The 25,347-nt window shown below is 43.2% G+C and overlaps 1 protein-coding gene across 1 annotated transcript in view; it reads left to right on the top strand.

Moving 5' to 3' along the window:
* tnni3k (TNNI3 interacting kinase) overlaps positions 1 to 25,347 on the top strand; it is a gene marked incomplete at its 5' end in the record, with an annotated part of 51,775 nt that overhangs the window by 10,598 nt on the left and 15,830 nt on the right. The window contains 10 exons of the mRNA XM_084309991.1: positions 785 to 868; positions 966 to 1,022; positions 1,222 to 1,314; positions 8,411 to 8,468; positions 8,582 to 8,776; positions 11,561 to 11,665; positions 13,671 to 13,723; positions 13,813 to 13,865; positions 14,464 to 14,596; positions 18,104 to 18,213. Of these exons, the coding sequence (XP_084166117.1) occupies positions 785 to 868; positions 966 to 1,022; positions 1,222 to 1,314; positions 8,411 to 8,468; positions 8,582 to 8,776; positions 11,561 to 11,665; positions 13,671 to 13,723; positions 13,813 to 13,865; positions 14,464 to 14,596; positions 18,104 to 18,213 (941 nt within the window). The remainder of the gene's footprint in view (positions 1 to 784; positions 869 to 965; positions 1,023 to 1,221; positions 1,315 to 8,410; positions 8,469 to 8,581; positions 8,777 to 11,560; positions 11,666 to 13,670; positions 13,724 to 13,812; positions 13,866 to 14,463; positions 14,597 to 18,103; positions 18,214 to 25,347) is intronic.

Genomic DNA, 25,347 nt, shown 5'->3' with positions numbered 1-25,347 from the left:
TTTCCTGGATGGACCTATCTGGGAAGGGTTTTCCTGGATGGACCTATCTGGGAAGGTCTTTCCTGGATGGACCTATCTGGGAAGGTCTTTCCTGGATGGACCTATCTGGGAAGGTCTTTCCTGGATGGACCTATCTGGGAAGGGTTTTCCTGGATGGACCTAACTGGGAAGGGTTTTCCTGGATGGACCTAACTGGGAAGGTCTTTCCTGGATGGACCTATCTGGGAAGGTCTTTCCTGGATGGACCTATCTGGGAAGGTCTTTCCTGGATGGACCTATCTGGGAAGGTCTTTCCTGGATGGACCTATCTGGGAAGGTCTTTCCTGGATGGACCTATCTGGGAAGGTCTTTCCTGGATGGACCTATCTGGGAAGGGTTTTCCTGGATGGACCTAACTGGGAAGGTCTTTCCTGGATGGACCTATCTGGGAAGGTCTTTCCTGGATGGACCTATCTGGGAAGGTCTTTCCTGGATGGACCTATCTGGGAAGGTCTTTCCTGGATGGACCTATCTGGGAAGGTCTTTCCTGGATGGACCTATCTGGGAAGGTCTTTTCTGGATGGACCTATCTGGGAAGGTCTTTCCTGGATGGACCTATCTGGGAAGGGGTTTTCCTGGATGGACCTAACTGGGAAGGGTTTTCTTGGATGGACCTAACTGGGAAGGGGTTTCCTGGATGGACCTAACTGGGAAGGGGTTTCCTGGATGGACCTATACCATGAAAGGTTTTTCTCCTGCTCAAAAAAGCCTTGTGACTCTTCTGGCCCTGTGTGTTTCATCTCAGGCCATGATGCCATCGTCACCTTGCTGAAACACTACAAACGCCCCGATGACTCCCCATGCAATGAGTACTCTCAGCCAGGAGGGGGTGAGTCCCCCCCGCCCCCCACTAGAAATCACTATTTGGACTAATAAGCGTCTCAGTCCTTTCAGTAATCAGTCTGCTTCTCGTGGCTGTCTTTCAGATGGGTCCTACGTGTCGGTCCCGTCGCCCCTGGGCAAGATCAAGAGCATGACCAAAGGTAGTGGCGTGGCTTCATGCCCTGCTCCTCACACCCCTGTCAGCTGACCGTACACACTCTCTGCTGCTGCTGAACCATGGGACCTGCTCGCTAACAGTCGGCTACAAATTATTGCTGTGTTCGTTAGATCTCAGTGTCCCTACATGACGGATCCTGTTGATTTGATGAACGTATCTAAAATCCCACGTTTTCTTGTCAGAGAAAGCAGACGTGCTGCTGCTCAGGGCCAACCTGCCCTCCCACTTCCAGCTGCAGCTGTCTGAGCTGGAGTTCAATGAGATCATCGGCTCTGGTCAGTTATTATTATTATTAATGTGTCTGAATACACCTGCATATAACCTCTATATACTTACTTATATACCTGCATATAACCCCTCTATATACTTACCTATACACCTGCATATAACCCTCTATATACTTACCTATACACCTGCATATAACCCCTCTATATACTTACTTATACACCTGCATATAACCTCTATATACTTACTTATACACCTGCATATAACCCCTCTATATACTTACCTATACACCTGCATATAACCCTCTATATACTTACCTATACACCTGCATATAACCCCTCTATATACTTACTTATACACCTGCATATAACCCTCTATATACTTACTTATACATCTGCATATAACCCCTCTATATACCTACTTATACACCTGCATATAACCCTCTATATACCTACTTATACACCTGCATATAACCCTCTATATACCTACTTATACACCTGCATATAACTCTCTATATACCTACTTATACACCTGCATATAACCTCTATATATCTACTTATACACCTGCATATAACCCTCTATATACCTACTTATACACCTGCATATAACCTCTATATACTTACTTATACACCTGCATATAACCTCTATATACTTACTTATACACCTGCATATAACCCTCTATATACTTACTTATACACCTGCATATAACCTCTATATACTTACTTATACACCTGCATATAACCCTCTATATACCTACTTATACACCTGCATATAACCTCTATATACTTACTTATACACCTGCATATAACCCTCTATATACCTACTTATACACCTGCATATAACCCTCTATATACCTACTTATACACCTGCATATAACCTCTATATACTTACTTATACACCTGCATATAACCCTCTATATACCTACTTATACACCTGCATATAACCCTCTATATACCTACTTATACACCTGCATATAACCTCTATATACCTACTTATACACCTGCATATAACCCTCTATATACCTACCTATACACCTGCATATAACCTCTATATACTTACTTATACACCTGCATATAACCTCTATATACTTACTTATACACCTGCATATAACCCTCTATATACCTACTTATATACCTACTTATACACCTGCATATAACCTCTATATACCTACTTATACACCTGCATATAACCCTCTATATACCTACCTATACACCTGCATATAACCCTCTATATACTTACACCTGCATATAACTCTCTATATACCTACTTATACACCTGCATATAACCTCTATATACCTACCTATACACCTGCATATAACCCTCTATATACCTACTTATACACCTGCATATAACTCTCTATATACCTACTTATACACCTGCATATAACCTCTATATACCTACTTATACACCTGCATATAACCCTCTATATACCTACCTATACACCTGCATATAACCTCTATATACCTACTTATACACCTGCATATAACCCTCTATATACCTACTTATACACCTGCATATAACTCTCTATATACCTACTTATACACCTGCATATAACCTCTATATACCTACCTATACACCTGCATATAACCCTCTATATACCTACTTATACACCTGCATATAACCCTCTATATACCTACTTATACACCTGTATATAACCCTCTATATACCTACTTATACACCTGCATATAACTTTCTATATACCTACTTATACACCTGCATATAACCCTCTATATACTTACCTATACACCTGTATATAACCCTCTATATACCTACTTATACACCTGCATATAACCTCTATATACCTACCTATACACCTGCAAATAACCCCTCTATATACTTACCTATACACCTGCATATAACCCTCTATATACCTATTTATACACCTGCATATAACCCTCTATATACCTACTTATACACCTGCATATAACCTCTATATACCTACTTATACACCTGCATATAACCCTCTATATACTTACTTATACACCTGCATATAACTCTCTATATACCTACTTATACACCTGCATATAACCTCTATATACCTACTTATACACCTGCATATAACCTCTATATACCTACCTATACACCTGCAAATAACCCCTCTATATACTTACCTATACACCTGCAAATAACCCCTCTATATACTTACTTATACACCTGCATATAACCTCTATATACTTACTTATATACCTGCATATAACCTCTATATACTTACCTATACACCTGCATATAACCTCTATATACTTACTTATACACCTGCATATAACTCTCTATATACATACTTATACACCTGCATATAACCTCTATATACTTACCTATACACCTGCATATAACCCTCTATATACCTACTTATACACCTGCATATAACCTCTATATACTTACTTATACACCTGCAAATAACCCCTCTATATACTTACTTATACACCTGCATATAACCTCTATATACTTACTTATATACCTGCATATAACCCCTCTATATACTTACCTATACACCTGCATATAACCTCTATATACTTACTTATATACCTGCATATAACCCCTCTATATACTTACCTATACACCTGCATATAACCTCTATATACTTACTTATACACCTGCATATAATCCCTCTATATACTTACTTATACATCTGCAAATAACTCTGTAAATACCTACCTATACACCTGCATATAACCTCTATATACTTACTTATACACCTGCATATACTCTCTATATACCTACTTATACACCTGCATATAACTCTATATACCTACTTATACACCTGTATAAAACCTTTATATACTTACTTATACACCTGCATATAACCCTCTATATACTTACTTATACACCTGCATATAACCCTCTATATACCTACTTATACACCTGTATATAACTCTATATACCTACTTATACACCTGCAAATAACTCTATATACCTACTTATACACCTGCAAATAACTCTATATACCTACTTATACACCTGCATATAACCCTCTATATACCTACTTATACACCTGCAAATAACCCTCTATATACTTACTTATACACCTGCATATAACCCTCTATATACTTACTTATACACCTGCAAATAACCCTCTATATACTTACTTATACACCTGCATATAACCCTCTATATACCTACTTATACATCTGCATATAACCCCTCTATATACTTACCTATACACCTGCATATAACCCCTCTATATACTTACTTATACATCTGCATATAACCCCTCTATATACTTACCTATACACCTGCATATAACCTCTATATACTTACTTATACACCTGCATATAACCCTCTATATACTTACTTATACATCTGCAAATAACTCTGTAAATACCTACCTATACACCTGCATATAACCTCTATATACTTACTTATACACCTGCAAATAACCCTCTATATACTTACTTATACACCTGCATATAACCCTCTATATACTTACTTATACACCTGCAAATAACCCTCTATATACTTACTTATACACCTGCATATAACCCTCTATATACTTACCTATACACCTGCATATAACCCTCTATATACCTACTTATACACCTGCATATAACCCTCTATATACCTACTTATACACCTGCATATAACCCTCTATATACTTACTTATACACCTGCATATAACCCTCTATATACTTACCTATACACCTGCATATAACCTCTATATACCTACTTATACACCTGCATATAACTCTGTAAATACTTACCTATACACCTGCATATAACCCCTCTATATACTTACTTATACATCTGCAAATAACTCTGTAAATACTTACCTATACACCTGCATATAACTCTGTAAATACTTACTTATACACCTGCAAATAACCCTATATACTTACTTATACACCTGCATATAACCTCTATATACTTACCTATACACCTGCATATAACCCTCTATATACTTACTTATACATCTGCATATAACCCTCTATATACTTACTTATACACCTGCATATAACCTCTATATACTTACTTATACACCTGCATATAACCCTCTATATACTTACTTATACACCTGCATATAACTCTCTATATACCTACTTATACACCTGCATATAACCCTCTATATACCTACTTATACACCTGCATATAACTCTCTATATACCTACTTATACACCTGCATATAACCCTCTATATACCTACTTATACACCTGCATATAACTCTCTATATACCTACTTATACACCTGCATATAACCTCTATATACCTACTTATACACCTGCATATAACCCTCTATATACTTACTTATACACCTGCATATAACCCTCTATATACTTACTTATACACCTGCATATAACCTCTATATACTTACTTATACACCTGCAAATAACCCCTCTATATACTTACTTATACATCTGCAAATAACTCTGTAAATACTTACCTATACACCTGCATATAACTCTGTAAATACTTACTTATACACCTGCAAATAACCCCTCTATATACTTACTTATACACCTGCATATAACTCTCTATATACTTACTTATACACCTGCATATAACCTCTATATACCTACTTATACACCTGCATATAACCCTCTATATACTTACTTATACACCTGCATATAACCCTCTATATACTTACTTATACACCTGCATATAACCCTCTATATACCTACTTATACACCTGCATATAACTCTCTATATACCTACTTATACACCTGCATATAACCCTCTATATACCTACTTATACACCTGCATATAACTCTCTATATACCTACTTATACACCTGCATATAACCTCTATATACCTACTTATACACCTGCATATAACCCTCTATATACTTACTTATACACCTGCATATAACCCTCTATATACTTACTTATACACCTGCATATAACCTCTATATACCTACTTATACACCTGCATATAACCCTCTATATACTTTCTTATACACCTGTATATAACCCTCTATATACCTACTTATACACCTGCATATAACTCTCTATATACCTACTTATACACCTGCATATAACCCTCTATATACTTACTTATACACCTGCATATAACCTCTATATACTTACTTATACACCTGCATATAACCTCTATATACTTACTTATACACCTGCAAATAACCCTCTATATACTTACTTATACACCTGCATATAACCCTCTATATACTTACCTATACACCTGCAAATAACCCTCTATATACTTACTTATACACCTGCATATAACCCTCTATATACTTACTTATACACCTGCAAATAACCCTCTATATACTTACTTATACACCTGCATATAACCCTCTATATACTTACTTATACACCTGCAAATAACCCTCTATATACTTACTTATACACCTGCATATAACCCTCTATATACTTACTTATACACCTGCAAATAACCCTCTATATACTTACTTATACACCTGCATATAACCCTCTATATACTTACTTATACACCTGCAAATAACCCTCTATATACTTACTTATACACCTGCATATAACCCTCTATATACTTACCTATACACCTGCATATAACCCCTCTATATACTTACTTATACACCTGCATATAACCCTCTATATACTTACTTATACACCTGCATATAACCTCTATATACTTACTTATACACCTGCATATAACCTCTATATACTTACTTATACACCTGCAAATAACTCTCTATATACCTACTTATGCACCTGCATATAACCCCTCTATATACTTACTTATACACCTGCATATAACCCTCTATATACCTACTTATACACCTGCATATAACCCTCTATATACTTACTTATACACCTGCATATAACCCTCTATATACCTACTTATACACCTGCATATAACCCTCTATATACTTACTTATACACCTGCATATAACCCTCTATATACCTACTTATACACCTGTATATAACCTCTATATACCTACTTATACACCTGCATATAACCCTCTATATACTTACTTATACACCTGCATATAACCCTCTATATACCTACTTATACACCTGCATATAACCCTCTATATACTTACTTATACACCTGCATATAACCCTCTATATACTTACTTATACACCTGCATATAACCCTCTATATACTTACTTATACACCTGCATATAACCCTCTATATACTTACTTATACACCTGCATATAACCCTCTATATACTTACTTATACACCTGCATATAACCCTCTATATACTTACTTATACACCTGCATATAACCCTCTATATACTTACTTATACACCTGCATATAACCCTCTATATACTTACCTATACACCTGCATATAACCCCTCTATATACTTACTTATACACCTGCATATAACCCTCTATATACCTACTTATACACCTGCATATAACCCTCTATATACTTACTTATACACCTGCAAATAACCCTCTATATACCTACTTATGCACCTGCATATAACCCATCTATATACTTACTTATACACCTGCATATAACCCTCTATATACTTACTTATACACCTGCATATAACCTCTATATACTTACTTATACACCTGCAAATAACCCTATATATACCTACTTATGCACCTGCATATAACCCCTCTATATACTTACTTATACACCTGCATATAACCCCTCTATATACTTACTTATACACCTCCATATAACCCTCTATCTACCTACTTATACACCTGCATATAACCCCTCTATATACTTACTTATACATCTGCAAATAACACTTAGATCTGTATTATAGCATGTACAGATGCTGTATATATATATATATATATATATATTAATTCTCACCACATATATACCTATCCACACCTGTCCGTATTCACCTGCATATAGTCCTTTTACATATCTGTAGTAGATACTATATCTATATCTGTACATATCCTACTCTTACTAGTTACGCTGCTGGCCAGTATGACTACTACCATACTGTCTTTACACCTGTACCACTGTACCACATATTATACTACAACTCTGTACATACATCTGATTAGCACTGCACTCAGTAGTACTAATTTGTATATTTTGTACCCAGTTTAATCACCTGTACGTTGTATATTACTGTTGCACTCTGGTTGGATGCCAAACTTATTTTCGTTGTACTGTACTTGTGCTGTGTGATGACAATACATTTGTAATCTAATCATTCCTCTGTTGTGTTTTTACTGTTCTCTCATTACCAACATGTTTCCTGACAAGATAATATGTTTGATCATTAAATTCACTCCCGTCCAGGTTCCTTTGGAAAGGTTTACCGGGGCAAATGCCGGAACAAGGTTGTAGCCATCAAACGGTAACGAGAGCCACAACAACACCGTATGTTTTTAAACCCCCCCCCCCCCCCCCCCTCAGTCACCAGACATGAACCGTCACATCCTGCAGCATCAACTGTCCTCCTGCCCCCAGGTATCGAGCCAACACCTACTGCTCCAAGTCAGACGTGGACATGTTCTGCAGAGAGGTGTCCATCCTCTGTCGTCTCAACCATCCCTGCGTCATCCAGCTGGTGGGCGCTTGTCTGGATGATCCCAGCCAGTTCGCCATCGTCACCCAGTATGTCTCCGGAGGCTCCCTGTTCTCCCTGCTGCACGAGCAGAAGAGGTGAGGCGGTGGCTTCTTGATGCACAACCTCAGGGTTCGCACAAGGTCCTTGAAGTGCTTAAAGTGCTTGATTTCTGAAAAAATTAAGTCAAGGCCTGGCATTCCTTGAAAACAGATTTTTTTTTAACAAGGTGCTTAAAAAGTCATTGAAATTCAAATCAACCATTCACATTGAACGTTTTGTTCATCCGTGATAAAATAGTTCTGAATCAAGAAATATATTTCTTTAATTTAAAGTGTAACTAATTGTCAGACATTGGTTTTAAGGCATAAATATTGAATCAGATTTTCTTTTCAATGAAAGACAGCATTTCAAAGTGAATTGTATCCTTTTAAATGCCTTTTAAAATGGAAAATAGTGCTTAGAAAAGTACTTGAAAGTCCTTGAATTTCATTTAGCAACGTCTGTGGGAAACCTGCACCTTTAACCTGAACTCTGTGTCTTGGAATAGGAGTCATTTGGCCCATTGAGCCTACATTCAGCAAGAAATGACCAGACAGTTGCAAGCTTGGATTTGACTTGAAGGTTTTTTGCAAAGGGACAGTGCAAGTTAATGAACAACACTCCAATGTATTACAACAATGTATTACAAAAGAAGCTTGTAAACAAGCCAGATTATAGCCAAGGCTAGTTTCCATCTGTTGTCCCTTAAGAGATGTTACCTGGAATCAACGAAACAAACATTTGATTATAACAACATCAGTGTTTCTGCATTTTCTTTCTTTACCCAAGTGCTGTACGTCAGCATCAGAAGTGTTGTAGTCGAGTCACTAAATCTGTAGTCCGACATTTAGTTTACGAGTTACCAAAGAAGAGCCAGAGTCGAGTCCGAGTCGAGTCCCCATTACCCGAGTCCGAGTCCAAGTCATCGAGGTCGAGTCCACTCCGCTCTGGCAGTCAAAGAGCTGACATACAAATAAAACAGGGTCTACATTAAACATAAATGACACAGCGGTCACCATTTTTATTTTTTTTTATCTACTTTTTCTCCCCATTTTCTATTTTTCTCCCATCCCAATTTCGTATTGTCCAATTCTACCCTCCCCTGTCTCGAACGTTGCTAGACCATGCCTCCCACTGGTCGGCTGCAGTGTGGACGAAGCCTTGCATCACGTGTCCCCTCCGGTACACGAGGAGGCAGCTGTCGCATCTTTTCACCTGCACAGCGCGATCTCTCAGTGGCGAAGAGTAACGCGTGGGAGGCTCACGCTGCCCCCTATACTTCCTGATTCTGCTGCGCAGGCGCACCAACCGACCTGTAGGAGTCGCTGTCCACAACGTCCGATCCCCACCCACCGTCTTTCCCACCCCCTAATACTGCCAATTGTGTTAGTATGAACGACCAGCCAAGCCGGAAGCAACGCAGAGAGCTGGGCTCGAACCCAGCATCTCCTGCGTTAGTGGCGAGCGCCTTGCCCACTGCGCCACTTAGCCGCCCAGCGGTCACCATTTCAAAGGGAGTTCATTTACTTTGTCACACAATTGCCAAACAAATGCACTAGCCATCAACATCTTATGCCAAATGATTAGGGCCTATTACAAAAAAAAAAAATAACTGTATTTATCAATTAACATGCCCGAGTCCTCGTCTGCACCTTCAGAGTCCGAATGCAGTCGATGCTTGAGTCCAAGTCCAAGTCATCAGTGCTCAAGTCCAAGTCGAGTCACGAGTCCTGGACTCGAGCGCTACAACACTGGCTAGAGGCAGAAGTGATTCTGTGAGATAGCTCTTCCTCTTAAGGCTCCCAGGAAGCAGGTCGTTCTCCCGTCAAGTCAGCTTCTGAATCCCACTGGAAAGATTTCACAGGATGTCAAACTGCTCATAGTGTGAGCGTGGAGAATAGTTACTCTGTGTCAGGTGTAGTTCAAGTTCAAGTGATTTATTTGTCAAATACACAACGCTACACGATGGGGCATCGCAGGTAATGACATGTTTGTGTTTCGAGCTCAGACTCAACACGGTGCACACTTAAGAAACAACAATGAAGACAAAAAATTGTAACAATAAGTAGTAGTGGTAAGATCAAATTAAATATAAAATGAGGTAAGATCAAATAAAATAGTCAATTATTTACAGAAGGTGTCTCGCCTATACAGTAGTGTATGTGCATGTTAACCCTTTCACTGCCACACGACAGAAGGTTAGCCCTTTACTATCACACGACCGACGGCGATGCTCCATCATTAGCATCATTAGCTCCGCATTAGCGGAGCTAATGATGCTAATGACGGAGCATCGCCGTCGGTTGTGTGATAGTAAAGGGCTAACCTTCTGTATTGTCACAGTGGGAAAGGGTTAACCGGCTGTCGTGTGGCAGTGAAAGGGTTAAGGTGCAGGGTGTGTGTTTGTGTGTGTTCAATAACAATAAGTAGCAGTAGTAAGATGATATAAAATTACATAAGACAAAATAAAATAGTCAATGATTTACAGAAAGTGTCAGAAGGTGCATCAGCACAGGTTCACGTAACATGATGCCGTGGTTCAGGTCTCATCGTCCTCCTGCTTAGTGCCCCCCTGCGCCCACTGCCCCCTGCGCCCACTGCCCCCTGCGCCCACTGCCCCCTGCGCCCACTGCTCCCTGCGCCCACTGTTCCCTGCGCCCACTGCTCCCTTTGCCGGCTCGTCATTGATCCAGATGGAGTGGTCCAATAACTCTGCGCCCAGGTGCCGTCTTATATAGACTGGTGATCTGTGTGAAGTGCTGCGGGTGATTGGCATGCAGGGCCCCGTATTGATCTGTGGCACTAAGTGGCCGCTCCTTTAATGATGTGTCAACGGGCAGGATCATCGACCTGCAGTCCAAGCTGGTCATTGCCATCGACGTGGCCAAGGGCATGGAGTATCTGCACAACCTCACGCAGCCCATCATCCACCGGGACCTCAACAGGTAGGCACCTCACCCAGCCCCTCACCCACCAGGACCTCAACAGGTAGGCACCTCACGCAGCCCATCACCCACCAGGACCTCAACAGGTAGGCACCTCACGCAGCCCATCACCCACCAGGACCTCAACAGGTAGACACCTCACCCAGCCCATCATCCACCGGGACCTCAACAGGTAGACACCTCACCCAGCCCATCATCCACCAGGACCTCAACAGGTAGACACCTCACCCAGCCCATCATCCACCGGGACCTCAACAGGTAGGCACCTCACCCAGCCCATCATCCACCGGGACCTCAACAGGTAGACACCTCACCCAGCCCCTCACCCACCGGGACCTCAACAGGTAGGCACCTCACCCAGCCCATCATCCACCAGGACCTCAACAGGTAGGCACCTCACCCAGCCCCTCACCCACCGGGACCTCAACAGGTAGGCACCTCACCCAGCCCATCATCCACCAGGACCTCAACAGGTAGGCACCTCACCCAGCCCATCATCCACCAGGACCTCAACAGGTAGGCACCTCACCCAGCCCATCATCCACCAGGACCTCAACAGGTAGGCACCTCACCCAGCCCATCATCCACCAGGACCTCAACAGGTAGGCACCTCACACAGCCCATCACCCACCAGGACCTCAACAGGTAGGCACCTCACGCAGCCCATCATCCACCGGGACCTCAACAGGTAGGCACCTCACGCAGCAGCCCATCACCCACCGGGACCTCAACAGGTAGGCACCTCACCCAGCCCATCACCCACCGGGACCTCAACAGGTAGGCACCTCACCCAGCCCATCACCCACCAGGACCTCAACAGGTAGGCACCTCACCCAGCCCATCACCCACCGGGACCTCAACAGGTAGGCACCTCACCCAGCCCATCACCCACCAGGACCTCAACAGGTACAGTAGGCACCTCACCCAGCCCATCACCCACCGGGACCTCAACAGGTACAGTAGGCACCTCACGCAGCCCATCACCCACCAGGACCTCAACAGGTAGGCCTCCCAGTGACGGGACGCTTTTTTAGGGGTTGACGTGATTTAAAAAAATTGTGTATCCACTTTTTCTCCTAATTTTTTCTATTTTTCTCCCATCCCAATTTCGAGTTTCCAATTCTCCATTGCTCGACTATGCCCCTCACTGGTCGGTTGTAGGGAGGATAGAAGCCTTGCATCACGTGTCCCCTCCGGTACACGAGGAGGCAGCCTGTCACATCTTTTCACCAGACAGCGCGGACTCTCAGTGGCGAGGTGTAACGCGTGGGAGGCTCACGCTGCCCCCAATACTTCCTGTCTCTGCTGTGCAGGCGTCCCCCAACCGACCTGTAGGAGTCGCTGTCCACAACGTCCAAATCCCCACCCATCGACTTCCACCCGCCGGCTCTGCCAATTGAGCCAGTATGACGGCCGGCCCAAGCCGGAGGCAACGCTGACACCCGGATTCGAGACCGGAGTCTCTTGCATTGGTGACGAGCGCAATCTCCACTGCGCCACCCAGCCGCCCGCGTTGACGTGATATTGATCTGAAATAACAGTCATGATGCTGGTGCGGCTGGGTAGCGTAGAGGTCTAAGCACTCGCCTACCACCACAGAGACTCTGGATTCGAATCTAGCTTTCAGCGGTACCTCCGGCTCGGTCGGTCGTCCCTACGAACATAATTGGCCGTATTTGCAGGTGGGAAGCCGGTGGGGTATGAGTCCTGGTCGTTGCAAACCTACTGGTCGGTCGAGGCGCCTGTTCAGCAGGGAGGGGATCTGGGGGAAATAGCGTGAACCTCCGCACACGTTACGTTCTCCCAGTGAAACCCTCGCTGTCGGGTGAAAAGAAGCCTCTGGCTGACTCCACATGTATCGGAGGAGGCATGTGGTAGTTCTACACCCTCCCCAGATCGACAGTGGGGCAATGCGCACAACGACCAGGAAGGAAATGGGCATAACGACTAAATTGGGGGATGGGAGAAAAATGCTAGATGCTAATGATGCACATGTGTTTTCCAGTCACAACATCCTGCTGTACGAGGACGGACATGCCGTGGTGGCGGACTTCGGAGGTAAAGACGCACGTTATAAGGATATTGTTTCTCTTTGATATCAGGGGACGTGGAGTTCATGTAAATTGCTGTATTTTCTCCCCTGGCAGAGTCCAGATTCCTACAGTCTGTGGACCAGGACAACATGACCAAGCAGCCTGGGGTTAGTCTCTCTCTCTCTCTCTCTCTCTCTCTCTCTCTCTCTCTCTCTCTCTCTCTCTCTCTCTCTCTCTCTCTCTCTCTCTCTCTCTCTCTTTCTCTTTCTCTCTCTCTCTCTCTCTCTCTCTCTCTCCTCCTCTCTCCTCTGGGGTTAGTCCTCTCTCTCTCTCCTCATGTCAGCCTGGGGTTAGTCCTCCTCTCTCTCTCTCTCTCTCTCTCTCTCTCTCTCTCTCTCTCTCTCTCTCTCTCTCTCTCTCTCTCTCTCTCTCTCTCTCTCCTCCTCTCTCCTCCTGTCAGCCATCAGTTAGCTCCCAGAGAGGAGAAGCGGCCCTGCTGATGCAGATGGTGTCTCTAGACGACGTGCTGCTGACTCATCAACAGAGCGCTCGGCCTGCAGTCAGCCGCTAAGTGTCTCGTGTCTCTTGGGCTCAACTTGTTCTGAGGAAACCAATTGTCCTTGCAAGCGTTCTGTGCTGTTAATTGGTCTTCACTTTATCTCTGTGTGTTTGTGTGTGTGTGTGTGGTGTGTGTGTGTGTGGTGTGTGTGTGTGTGTGTGTGTGTGTGTGTGTGTGTGTGTGTGGGTGTGTGTGTGTGTGTGTAGAACCTGCGCTGGATGGCCCCAGAGGTCTTCACACAGTGCACACGCTACACGGTGAAGGCGGACATGTTCAGCTACGCCCTCTGCCTCTGGGAGCTGCTGACGGGGGAGGTGCCGTTCGCTCACCTGAAGCCTGGTACTGTTCCCTGGTGTCCGTCAAACACCTCAGTGATAAATCATAGTTGTATAATATATAGGGCTGTCAGTTTATCGCGTTAATTAGATTAATTAATTACACAGCAAATGATCGCGTTATGAAAATTAACTCAAAATTAATTAAAAAAAAAGATATAAATAAAATTATAATTTTTTTAATTATAAAAAGATTTTTTATTTTTTTTAATCTCATTCATTCCATACGAACGTAGAATAAACATTTACAAACTTTTTTTTAAATGGCCATTTGCATGTTCTTGGTATCTGATTCTAGGGACATCTATGGATCTCAGGGAATGTATTCCCAGTGTCAGAAATACTGTGTCTGTTACTAGGCTTGAGTAAATTGTAATGAACCAAATGAGAATATCAATAAAAAATGTTTTATCTTTGACTGTGAATAACACCGTGCTCAAATTGAACAGACCTGAAAAATCTAAGCAAATGAATAAAGGGAATATGATTAAACAGAAGGTTTTGTAGATACAGTACTGAATTCTGCCATCCGGACACATGCTATTTGAAATATGATTATAGAATATAGAATATCAGGCCTAAAATGGTTATGCGATTAAAATGCGATTAATTAGATTAATTAATTACAAATCCTGTAATTAATTAGATACATTTTAATCTCCCGACAGCACTAATAATATACTGTATGAGTGTGTTGCACCAGACCTGCATCAGATGGTGTTAAACCAGTCGGAGCACCGGGACCATTGGGTTCCTCCTGCAGGTGAAAGCAGCTGCCAGGGACTACTGTACTATACTGTACTGTACTATACTGTACTGTACTATACTCGCTAGATGCTATTTGAGCAGCTATTTGACCGAAATAATTTTTGAATAGTCTACTGTTCTTAAGACCAAATATTCGAAAAATGTAATATTTAAATTCAGTAAAAATGTTCAGTTTCACTTAAATTCAGTTATTCTATTTAATAGAATGGATCATTAAAATCAAAGGGTACGGGGCGCTCCAGTAGCACGTCACCACATAGTCGCCAAGCGGTCGTCCCGGGTTCGTTTCCCAGTCCTGTCTTCCCTGCCTCTCCTCCCTTCTCCCTCTCTCCCTCTCTCCCTCTATCGGTCCTGCGTGGCCAGAAAAAGCTGAAAGTGCTATAAATGTCAAAATCAAAGGGTATTGCACATAAATAGGCACTTCGGATAATCCTTCAGATTAGCTGGCTCAGCTGACCGACAATAAATAAAAATGACACCATTCACCACCGTAGCCTATAATAACAGCATTGCATTGGCCTATCAACGGGTTTTAATAAATGTATTATAATTTCTTTTTTATATAATTATATATTTTTCGACTCTGACATGAAAATCGAATGTCAGACTGGCACGAGTATTGGAGATGTGGAACTCAGCCCTCCTCTGGTGCAGCTGAGTCCACGGGGGACCAGGCTCTCCCAGCCTCAGGCTTGAACTGGTCGTCACCTCTTATAAACACCTGGGAGTGTGGATCGTCACCAAACTCTCCTTCTCTGAACACCTAACTAAACTGCAGGCCAAAGTCAAAGCAAGGCTTAGCTTTCTGTATAGGAACCGTTCCTCCTTCACTAGATCTGCTAAACTCACCCTGGTCCAGATGACTGTCCTGCCGCTATTTGATTTTAGCGATGTAATCTACCGCTTGGCCCGTAAAGGTGATCTAGAGCGCTTAGATATCCTATATCACTCCGCCATTCGCTTCGCTACCAATGCCCCCTACAGGACCCACCACTGCGAGCTATACTCCCTAGTAAACTGGCCCTCCCTGGAGATTAGACACAACATCCACTGGCTGGCCTTTGTATATAAAACACTTCTAGGCCGTACTCCCCATTACCTTACTCGCCTAGTCCACCCTCGTCCACTCCCGAATTACCACACCCGGTCAGCCACACATATCCTGGTAAACGCCCCCCATGCCAACTCCTCACAAGGCCGTTCCTCCTTTCAGTACGCAGCAGCTGATAGCTGGAACACACTACAAAAAACCTTAAATATGGAAACGTTTATTTCAATTAGATTGTTTAAGGAAACTTTAACAAACTCCCTAGAGCACTCATGTAGATGTTTCTCCGTGAGCTAACAACATGCTGCCACTGTTGTTCTGTTGTATTTGTTGTTGTTCAGTTCAGTTGTTGCTCTGTATGTATGTCCTGCCTTTTTAATAATGTTCCTTTGTGTTTTATTTTTATTTATTTTAATTTAGGGGTCTTTTTACCCCCAAATAGGCCGTTATTGAAAATAAGAACTTGTTCTTAATTAACCTGCCTATTCAAATAAAGGTTTGATGATGATGATGATGATGTGGTCAAAGTGGGTCTCAACCATCTCAAGTAGTGCTGTCAGGCGATTATTATTTTTTTTATCTAATTCATTACAGGATTTGTAATTAATTAATCTAATTAATCGCATTTTAATCGCATAACCATTTTATGTCTGATATTCTATATTCTATAATCATATTTCAAATTGCATGTGTCCGGATGGCAGAATTCAGTACTGTATCTACAAAACCTTCTGTTTAATCATCATTCATCATTCATTAATTTGCTTAGATTTGTCAGGTCTGGTCAATTTTAGCATGGTGTTATTCACAGTCAAAGATACAAATAAATTTATTGATATTCTCATTTGGTTCATTACAATTTACTCAAGCCTAGTAACAGACAGTATTTATGACACTGGGAATACATTCCCTGAGATCCATAGATGTCCCTAGAATCAGATACCAAGAACATGCAAATGGACCATTTAAAGAAAAATTGTAAATGTGTATTCTACGTTCTTATGGAATGAATGAGATAAAAAAATATTAAAATAAAAATAAATTTAAATTAAAAATATTTATTTTATTTTTTATAAATGTTGAGTTAATTTTCATAACACGATACTTTGCTGTGTAATTAATTAATCTAATTAACGCGATAAACTGACAACCCTAGTCTCAAGATCATTTCCACATCAAACTAAAAGGACTGCGATGATGAAATTGATTTTGGACTGCACACAGAAGCCACTATGAAAGCCATAAAGCGTGTCTAGGCTATGATGACCAATTCAATGTACAATGTGAGAACATACTATTCATATGTCGTTTTTGCATTTCGTTTTATAATTTTTTTGTATTTTGCACATTTTTAGTTTTGTATAATTGTATATCTCGTATAGTGTTTGGTCTTTTACCCTTTTTTTTACTGTATGAAGCACAATCTCAGGAGGCTCATACAGAACCAAGCTTTTCACTATAATGTACATGTACCTCATAAAACACTAATAAAACACAACTTGAACTTGGGAGTCATTGGAATGTTATGACTTCAATTTGGGGTCACTTGGCAGAAAAGGCTGGGAACGCCTGCAGCACATAGATATTGATCACAGAATATAATAACACATCATCACAGGTCATGATGGGATGTTTTCTTTTCAACATTGTGCAGCTGAATCTCTGAAAGTCTCTCGTCCCGCTCTCCTTCGCCAGCGGCCGCAGCTGCAGACATGGCGTACCATCACATCCGGCCTCCCATCGGCTACTCCATCCCCAAACCCATCTCTGCTCTACTGATGAGGGGCTGGAACACCTGCCCTGAGGTAGGTCAATGGTCAAATGGTAAATGGCTGCATTTATATATCTCTTTTATCCAAAGCGCTTTACAATTTTGTTCCTCACATTTGACCCACTCACTCACACACACACACACCGACGGCGGACGCGACCATGCGAGGTGCCGACCTGCTCGTCACGGGGGGGGGGTGTTGCTCAAGGACACTTCGACGCGCTGCCCGGCGGGGAGGAGCGGGAATCGAACCGCGAATCTCCTTTTTAGCGTCTCACGTGAGCAGCCCAGATCATCCAAGGACCACTCATCAATGTTTAATCGTATGCCATTATATACTCGACCCACGTGCAAGTCTTTAGTTTCACAGAACTATAAAAGCACGGCGCTATTACCGAGGCCGGTCCGCGTCGCTAGGTGTCGGGTGTCTCTCGCTGAGTGAGCTCTGAGTCAGCTGTTTGCAGCGGTAATGAGCAGAACGGGCCCATCATCCCCCAGACGCTCTGTTGTCGCGTGGCTTCACACATCCTGGGACGTTGTGAACCATACCCCCCCTCCCCCGGCGCTGCGTCGGGACGCTCATATTAGACCTGGTGTGTTTTCTTATGGTTCCCTGGGGTACAGGTGGCCTCCCTGTTTGCCAGGTAGGGTTGCCAGCCAACAGGCCTGGTGGGTGTCAGGGATGTGCTGTTATCAGCCCTCCTGGCCTCCCGTGTGTTCTCCTTCTCACGCCGGACTCCAGGGTCCCGGTGTGTAACACGGTGTCGAGGCCCAGCGTTTTCAATCATAGACGTGTCGGAGCAAAGCAACAGTGAGATTCACTGCAGGTTCACCTGTCTCTCTCTCTCTCTCTCTCTCTCTCTCTCCCTCTCTCTCTCTCTCTCCCTCTCTCTCCTCTCTCTCTCTCTCTCTCTCTCTCTCTCTCTCTCTCTCTCTCTCTCTCTCCCTCTCTCTCCCTCTCTCTCTCTCTCTCTCTCTCTCTCTCTCTCTCTCTCCTCTCTCTCTCCGTCTCTCTCTCTCTCTCTCTCTCCCTCTCTCTCTCTCTCTCTCTCTCTCTCTCTCTCTCTCTCTCTCTCTCTCTCTCTCTCTCTCTCTCTCCCTCTCTCTCTCTCTCTCTCTCTCTCTCTCTCACTCTCTCTCTCTCTCTCTCTCTCTCCGTCTCTCTCTCTCTCTCTCTCCTCTCTCTCTCTCTCTCTCTCTCTCTCTCTCTCTCTCTCTCTCTCTCTCCCTCTCTCTCACTCTCTCTCTCTCTCTCTCTCTCTCTCTCTCTCTCTCTCTCTCTCTCTCTCTCTCTCTCTCCTCTCTCTCTCTCTCTCTCTCTCTCTCTCTCTCCTGTACAGGTACACAGGGTTCGCACAAGGGCCTTGAAGTGCTTAAAGTGCTTGATTTTTGACCAAAGAAAGTCAAGGCCTGAATTCCTTGAAAACAGCCAATTTATTAACAAGGTGCTTAAAAAAAGTCCTTGGAATTCGAATCAACCATTCGCATTGAACGTTTTGTTCATCCATGATCAAATTGTTCTGAATCAAGAAATTGCATTTTGTGTAACTAATTGTCGGAAATTGGATAAAAAAACAAAGAATAAACGCATTTAAAAGTAAATTGGATCCTTTTAAATGCCCTTTTAAAATGATCGTGGTTACAGACCTGGGCACATCGTGGTCACAGGGCACATCGTGGTTACAGACCTGGGCACATCGTGGTTACAGGCCTGGGCACATCGTGGTTACAGGCCTGGGCACATCGTGGTTACAGGCCTGGGCACATCGTGGTTACAGGCCTGGGCACATCGTGGTTACAGGCCTGGGCACATCGTGGTTACAGGCCTGGGCACATCGTGGTTACAGGCCTGGGCACATCGTGGTTACAGACCTGGGCACATCGTGGTTACAGACCTGGGCACATCGTGGTTACAGGGCACATCGTGGTTACAGGCCTGGGCACATCGTGGTCACAGGGCACATCGTGGTTACAGGCCTGGGCACATCGTGGTTACAGGCCTGGGCACATCGTGGTTACAGGGCACATCGTGGTTACAGACCTGGGCACATCGTGGTTACAGACCTGGGCACATCGTGGTTACAGGCCTGGGCACATCGTGGTTACAGGCCTGGGCACATCGTGGTTACAGGCCTGGGCACATCGTGGTTACAGGCCTGGGCACATCGTGGTTACAGGCCTGGCCACGGAGTGACTCTTGAGGGGCCTTTCTCACTCACGTTTGGGGATCGAATCACTGCTCCGGGAACGGGGGGGGAGTGTTCTCACTCACCCCTTTTGGGATGCGAAACGGCGCTGATTCGTTTTACCCCCGCCTGAACGGGATCAGTTGGATTAGGTGGTCTCGGAATCGGGCTGTGCGGGTGCGGGGGGCGTGACACACACAACGTCGTTACTGTCATGCTTGCTTGAATTTTGGGCAGATAACACCACAGCAACAACTGGAGAATACCCACAAAAACGATATTTATGGGCAATTTGAGAGTTCAGACCTCAACCAAAAACAAGTGGATGAAAACATGAAGCCACGTTACAAACGCACAGCACTTCCTGGCTCACATTAGGCCTGGCAATTTTTGTTTGCCATGCTATTTTCTATACATTAGTTTCTTGTTTGAATGCATTCATTTCTATTAGACCAGTGGTGCCCAACCAGTCGGCCGTGGTCGACCAGTAGATCAATGACATGTAATATAATTGCCACAAACGATGGGATAATGTTAGCTGCTGGACAGGCTAAGCTAACTAGCGTTAGCTGTTAGCTTAGCGTTAATGTTAACCCTGCAAAACGCTCAAAAGCGGACTCTACAACAGAGTTCCAGTCAGACTGTGAATAATAATAATACTGCCCTGTAAGCAGAACACTGTGTGCTGTTAGACGCTTGGTTATTCATGATAACGGGGAGAAGTTCACCTTGTAAATAAAGAAACGAGGGCCTTTTTGATGTCGATTTATTAACTCTGTTGAATGTTTTTGATCTTCATGACACATCAGGCTCCTTATATAGGTATTATTAGAACAGTGTACTATACGGGGCGGCTAGGTGGTGTAGTGGGCAAGGCACTCGCCACCAACGCAGGAGACGCTGGGTTCGAGCCCAGCTCTCGGCGTTGCTACGAGCTTGGCTGGTCGTTCATACTAACACAATTGGCAGTGTTAGGGGTGGAAAGCTGGTGGGTGGGTCCTGGTTGTTGTAAACAGCGACTCCTACAGTTCGGTCGGGGCGCCTGCTCAGCGAGGAAAGGATCTAAGGGGGGTAGTGTGATCCTTCCACACGTTACACCCTCTCAGTGAGAGTCCGCGCTGCCAGGTGAAAAGAAGCGGTTGATTGGCTACACATGTGTCGGAGGAAGCATGTGATAGCCTCCACTCTCCCAGACCGACTGTGGGGGGTAGGTGCGCAGCGACCAGGAAGGGGATTGGGATAACGACTAACATTGGGATGGGAGAAAAACGGAGGAAAAAGGAGGGGGGAAAAGATTAAAAAAATAATAATAATAACAGTGTACTATAAAATATATAGATACGCGTGTGTGGGGTGTGTGTGCGTGTGTATAAATGAATGAACCTCAGTAAATATGCAATTTAACTGATAGATACTTATTTAATTTTGTTATGTTAATTTAATTGTGTTGATGTTTTCATTTCTGCATAATAAGTATGTACATTTAGTTTGGTTTGGTAAACATTGCACTATGAACAGTCTTATCAGTGTACTGTATGTGTGTAGGGGCAGGTACAATAAGAGCTTTCTTCTTCCTGTTCCTTTCGGCCATGGAATGAAGACACTGTTGGACTGTAACAATTCCATGTACGAATAATAAAAAAATGATGATGATGATTATGATTTAGAAACAGCACACAGGCCCCTGGCCGCTGTCTGGGGGTGTGATGTGTGATTGAACGGCCCCGGGGTGGCTGTGTGTTCTGAGAGAGGAGAGCTAAAGCTTTTTGAAGCTTCATGTGGGAGTGTTGGAGAGGACTTTTAGTTTAGTTTATTTGACAATTATTAAAATACATTACATGTTACAACAAGTCATGCATCCTAAAATGATCAAGGATAGCACAAAAAAGTCACACTTATTTCCATTGTGGTCCTTGGTCTCAGCAGCACATGGTATTTACATAAACATATATGACACATATTATCATCAGCCTACAGCATATTGCTAAAAATATAATTAAAAAGTAAAATACAACATTATTAATAAAATATGTACAAAAATTACAGACACACTAAAACTACACTACATTAAAACTAGAACCTTCCTTAGTTACTCTGGGACATTTTCTAGGAGCCATTTCCTAACGTTCACCTTGAAACTATACAGGTTCAAGATCTGTTTGGTGGTCAAAGGCAACTCATTCCACTCCTGTGCTCCTTTGTGAGCAAATGAGCACTGTCCCATCTTTGTTCTCCACCTTGGAGGATGAGCTCTGTCCCATCTGTGTTCTACACCTTGGAGGATGAGCTCTGTCCCATCTGTGTTCTACACCTTGGAGGATGAGCTCTGTCCCATCTGTGTTCTACACCTTGGAGGATGATCACTGTCCCATCTGTGTTCTACACCTTGGAGGATGATCACTGTCCCATCTGTGTTCTCCACCTTGGAGGATGAGCTCTGTCCCATCTGTGTTCTACACCTTGGAGGATGAGCTCTGTCCCATCTGTGTTCTACACCTTGGAGGATGAGCTCTGTCCCATCTTTGTTCTACACCTTGGAGGATGAGCTCTGTCCCATCTGTGTTCTACACCTTGGAGGATGATCACTGTCCCATCTGTGTTCTCCACCTTGGAGGATGAGCTCTGTCCCATCTGTGTTCTACACCTTGGAGGATGAGCTCTGTCCCATCTGTGTTCTACACCTTGGAGGATGAGCACTGTCCCATCTGTGTTCTACACCTTGGAGGATGAGCACTGTCCCATCTGTGTTCTACACCTTGGAGGATGAGCTCTGTCCCATCTGTGTTCTACACCTTGGAGGATGAGCACTGTCCCATCTGTGTTCTACATCTTGGAGGATGAGCACTGTCCCATCTTTGTTCTCCACCTTGGAGGATGAGCTCTGTCCCATCTTTGTTCTCCACCTTGGAGGATGAGCTCTGTCCCATCTGTGTTCTACACCTTGGAGGATGAGCTCTGTCCCATCTGTGTTCTACACCTTGGAGGATGAGCTCTGTCCCATCTTTGTTCTCCACCTTGGAGGATGAGCTCTGTCCCATCTTTGTTCTCCACCTTGGAGGATGAGCTCTGTCCCATCTGTGTTCTACACCTTGGAGGATGAGCTCTGTCCCATCTGTGTTCTACACCTTGGAGGATGCAGGTTTGCTAAGCTAGATCTCGTTCTGTGGCTGTGTGATTCACTAACACTAGGGAAATAGTTGCTACACACAGGTGTGTGTTTTAGGCTGAGGTTACACCTAGGGTGTTTTTCGTTTCGTTTTCAAAATGAGTTTCGCTTTCCCGGTTGCAACGTAGTGGCAGCCGAGTTAGACATTCGTTTTGCAACCTGAGCACTTCGTTTTGCCTCCTGAGCACAGTGATGTAGTACAATGCCAAAGCAGTAGGTGGCAGTAGATGGCGAACATGAAGGCAATTTTCAACCAATCAGAACTTGAATGTGCCAATACACTTCCTGCAAAAAATATATACAAGCCGCCATCTTTAAATGCCTCCTTGAGCTATTTAGCCACTGTAGCACTTATTTTTCAGCAAAGAACGTGCAATAAACAAAACGGATACATTCACTGTGTGTTCTGCCTCTCATTTGTTGATGAAACAAAACTAACATCAACACAATTGAACACCAAAAGCGGAGTTTAGTCTCATCGGCGCCGATTTTGTTAGCTTACATGCTAACGTGAATATGCCAGTATAACAGTATAGCATTGTGGCTAGCAGCTAACGTTAGCTCACGTTAGTTAGCCAGCCAGCACCAGGATGATATCAGGAGCTATCAGTAGCTAGATAACATTAGAGACAACGCCTCATGTATTAAACAAAAGTGAATAGATGACTGGGCCATTTTGTTTAATGCTTGTTATGTTGAAAGAGGGGCTCTGAGCTAACAGGGTCTGGTAGCTAACGTTAGCTCACGTTAGCCAGCTGCTCATGCAATCGTTAATGCTAGCAGAATTAATGAATGTAAACTTTATTTAACATATTGCAGAATGGGTACAATACAATACGGCTCAATACAAACAATTGTTAAGGGAATGCAGACTGTTGTAGCTTGGACTGGGGTCCTTATAACAATAACTTGACAACACATGGTAGCTGCAGCTATTTGGGACAGCTCTGTTGTCACCGGACATTGGTGAGGGCACGCAGATGTCGGTATCTACTGCGCATGGTCGTTGAGCAACAACGGCTCCGCGCAGATTACACGACACGTTGTCGGTGAGTTTTGGCGAGGAAAACCCCTTTTCAGCGTTCCCGCTAGGCAGGGCTCTACGCTAACCTTTTTCCCAAGGAGCACATGTGCTCCTAAATGAACAAATTTAGGAGCACACAAAGAAATTTAGGAGCACCCAAAAATATTTAGGAGCACAGTGAAAATATTTCAAGTAAGAGTTTATTTAAATTTTTTTAAATAAATGTATATTTGTACTGTGCGTGCATGCGTGTAAATTAGCTCTTGCTACAACCCTGCATGTTTACATTTTGTATTTTGTACTTGATGTTCATTAACATGTGCTGTCCCTATCAAATAAACTATCAAATCAAACTACTGCTACAAAAGGTTCAGTCACTTAACTTTAGCCCCTTTTATGCATACAATGCCTATGTTTTGGCTGTGTTGCTCTTCTAGAAAAATAATCCTTTCAGGGTTGCCTATTGAAATACTGTACACCTCCAGTACAGAAACATTGTTTATGAGTTTGCGTGTCAGGTAGACCATTGATTGACAGTCGAGTCTGCCAATTACATCACACCGCTTGCACGCCGGCCGTCCGGCGCTGCAGCTGGACCCTATTGCCCATCTCTGCTGTTGATAACGCTAGCCAAGTTATTATACACACAGATACACAGTGGGCCAGTGACTTTGGTGTAGGGGTGTAACAACAATGCATCGATCCTAAGGGGGAAATTCAACTGCATCGATTTGAAAATGTTAGAATAGATTATCGCAATTTTAATGTGTACACGTTACGTTATTGTCATGT

The sequence above is a fragment of the Notolepis coatsorum genome (genome assembly GCF_963971535.1).
Source record: "Notolepis coatsorum genome assembly, chromosome: 3".
Taxonomy (NCBI): domain Eukaryota; kingdom Metazoa; phylum Chordata; class Actinopteri; order Aulopiformes; family Paralepididae; genus Notolepis; species Notolepis coatsorum.
Note: the sequence above shows the minus strand (reverse complement) of the source record. Positions and strands in the feature narration are given on the sequence as shown.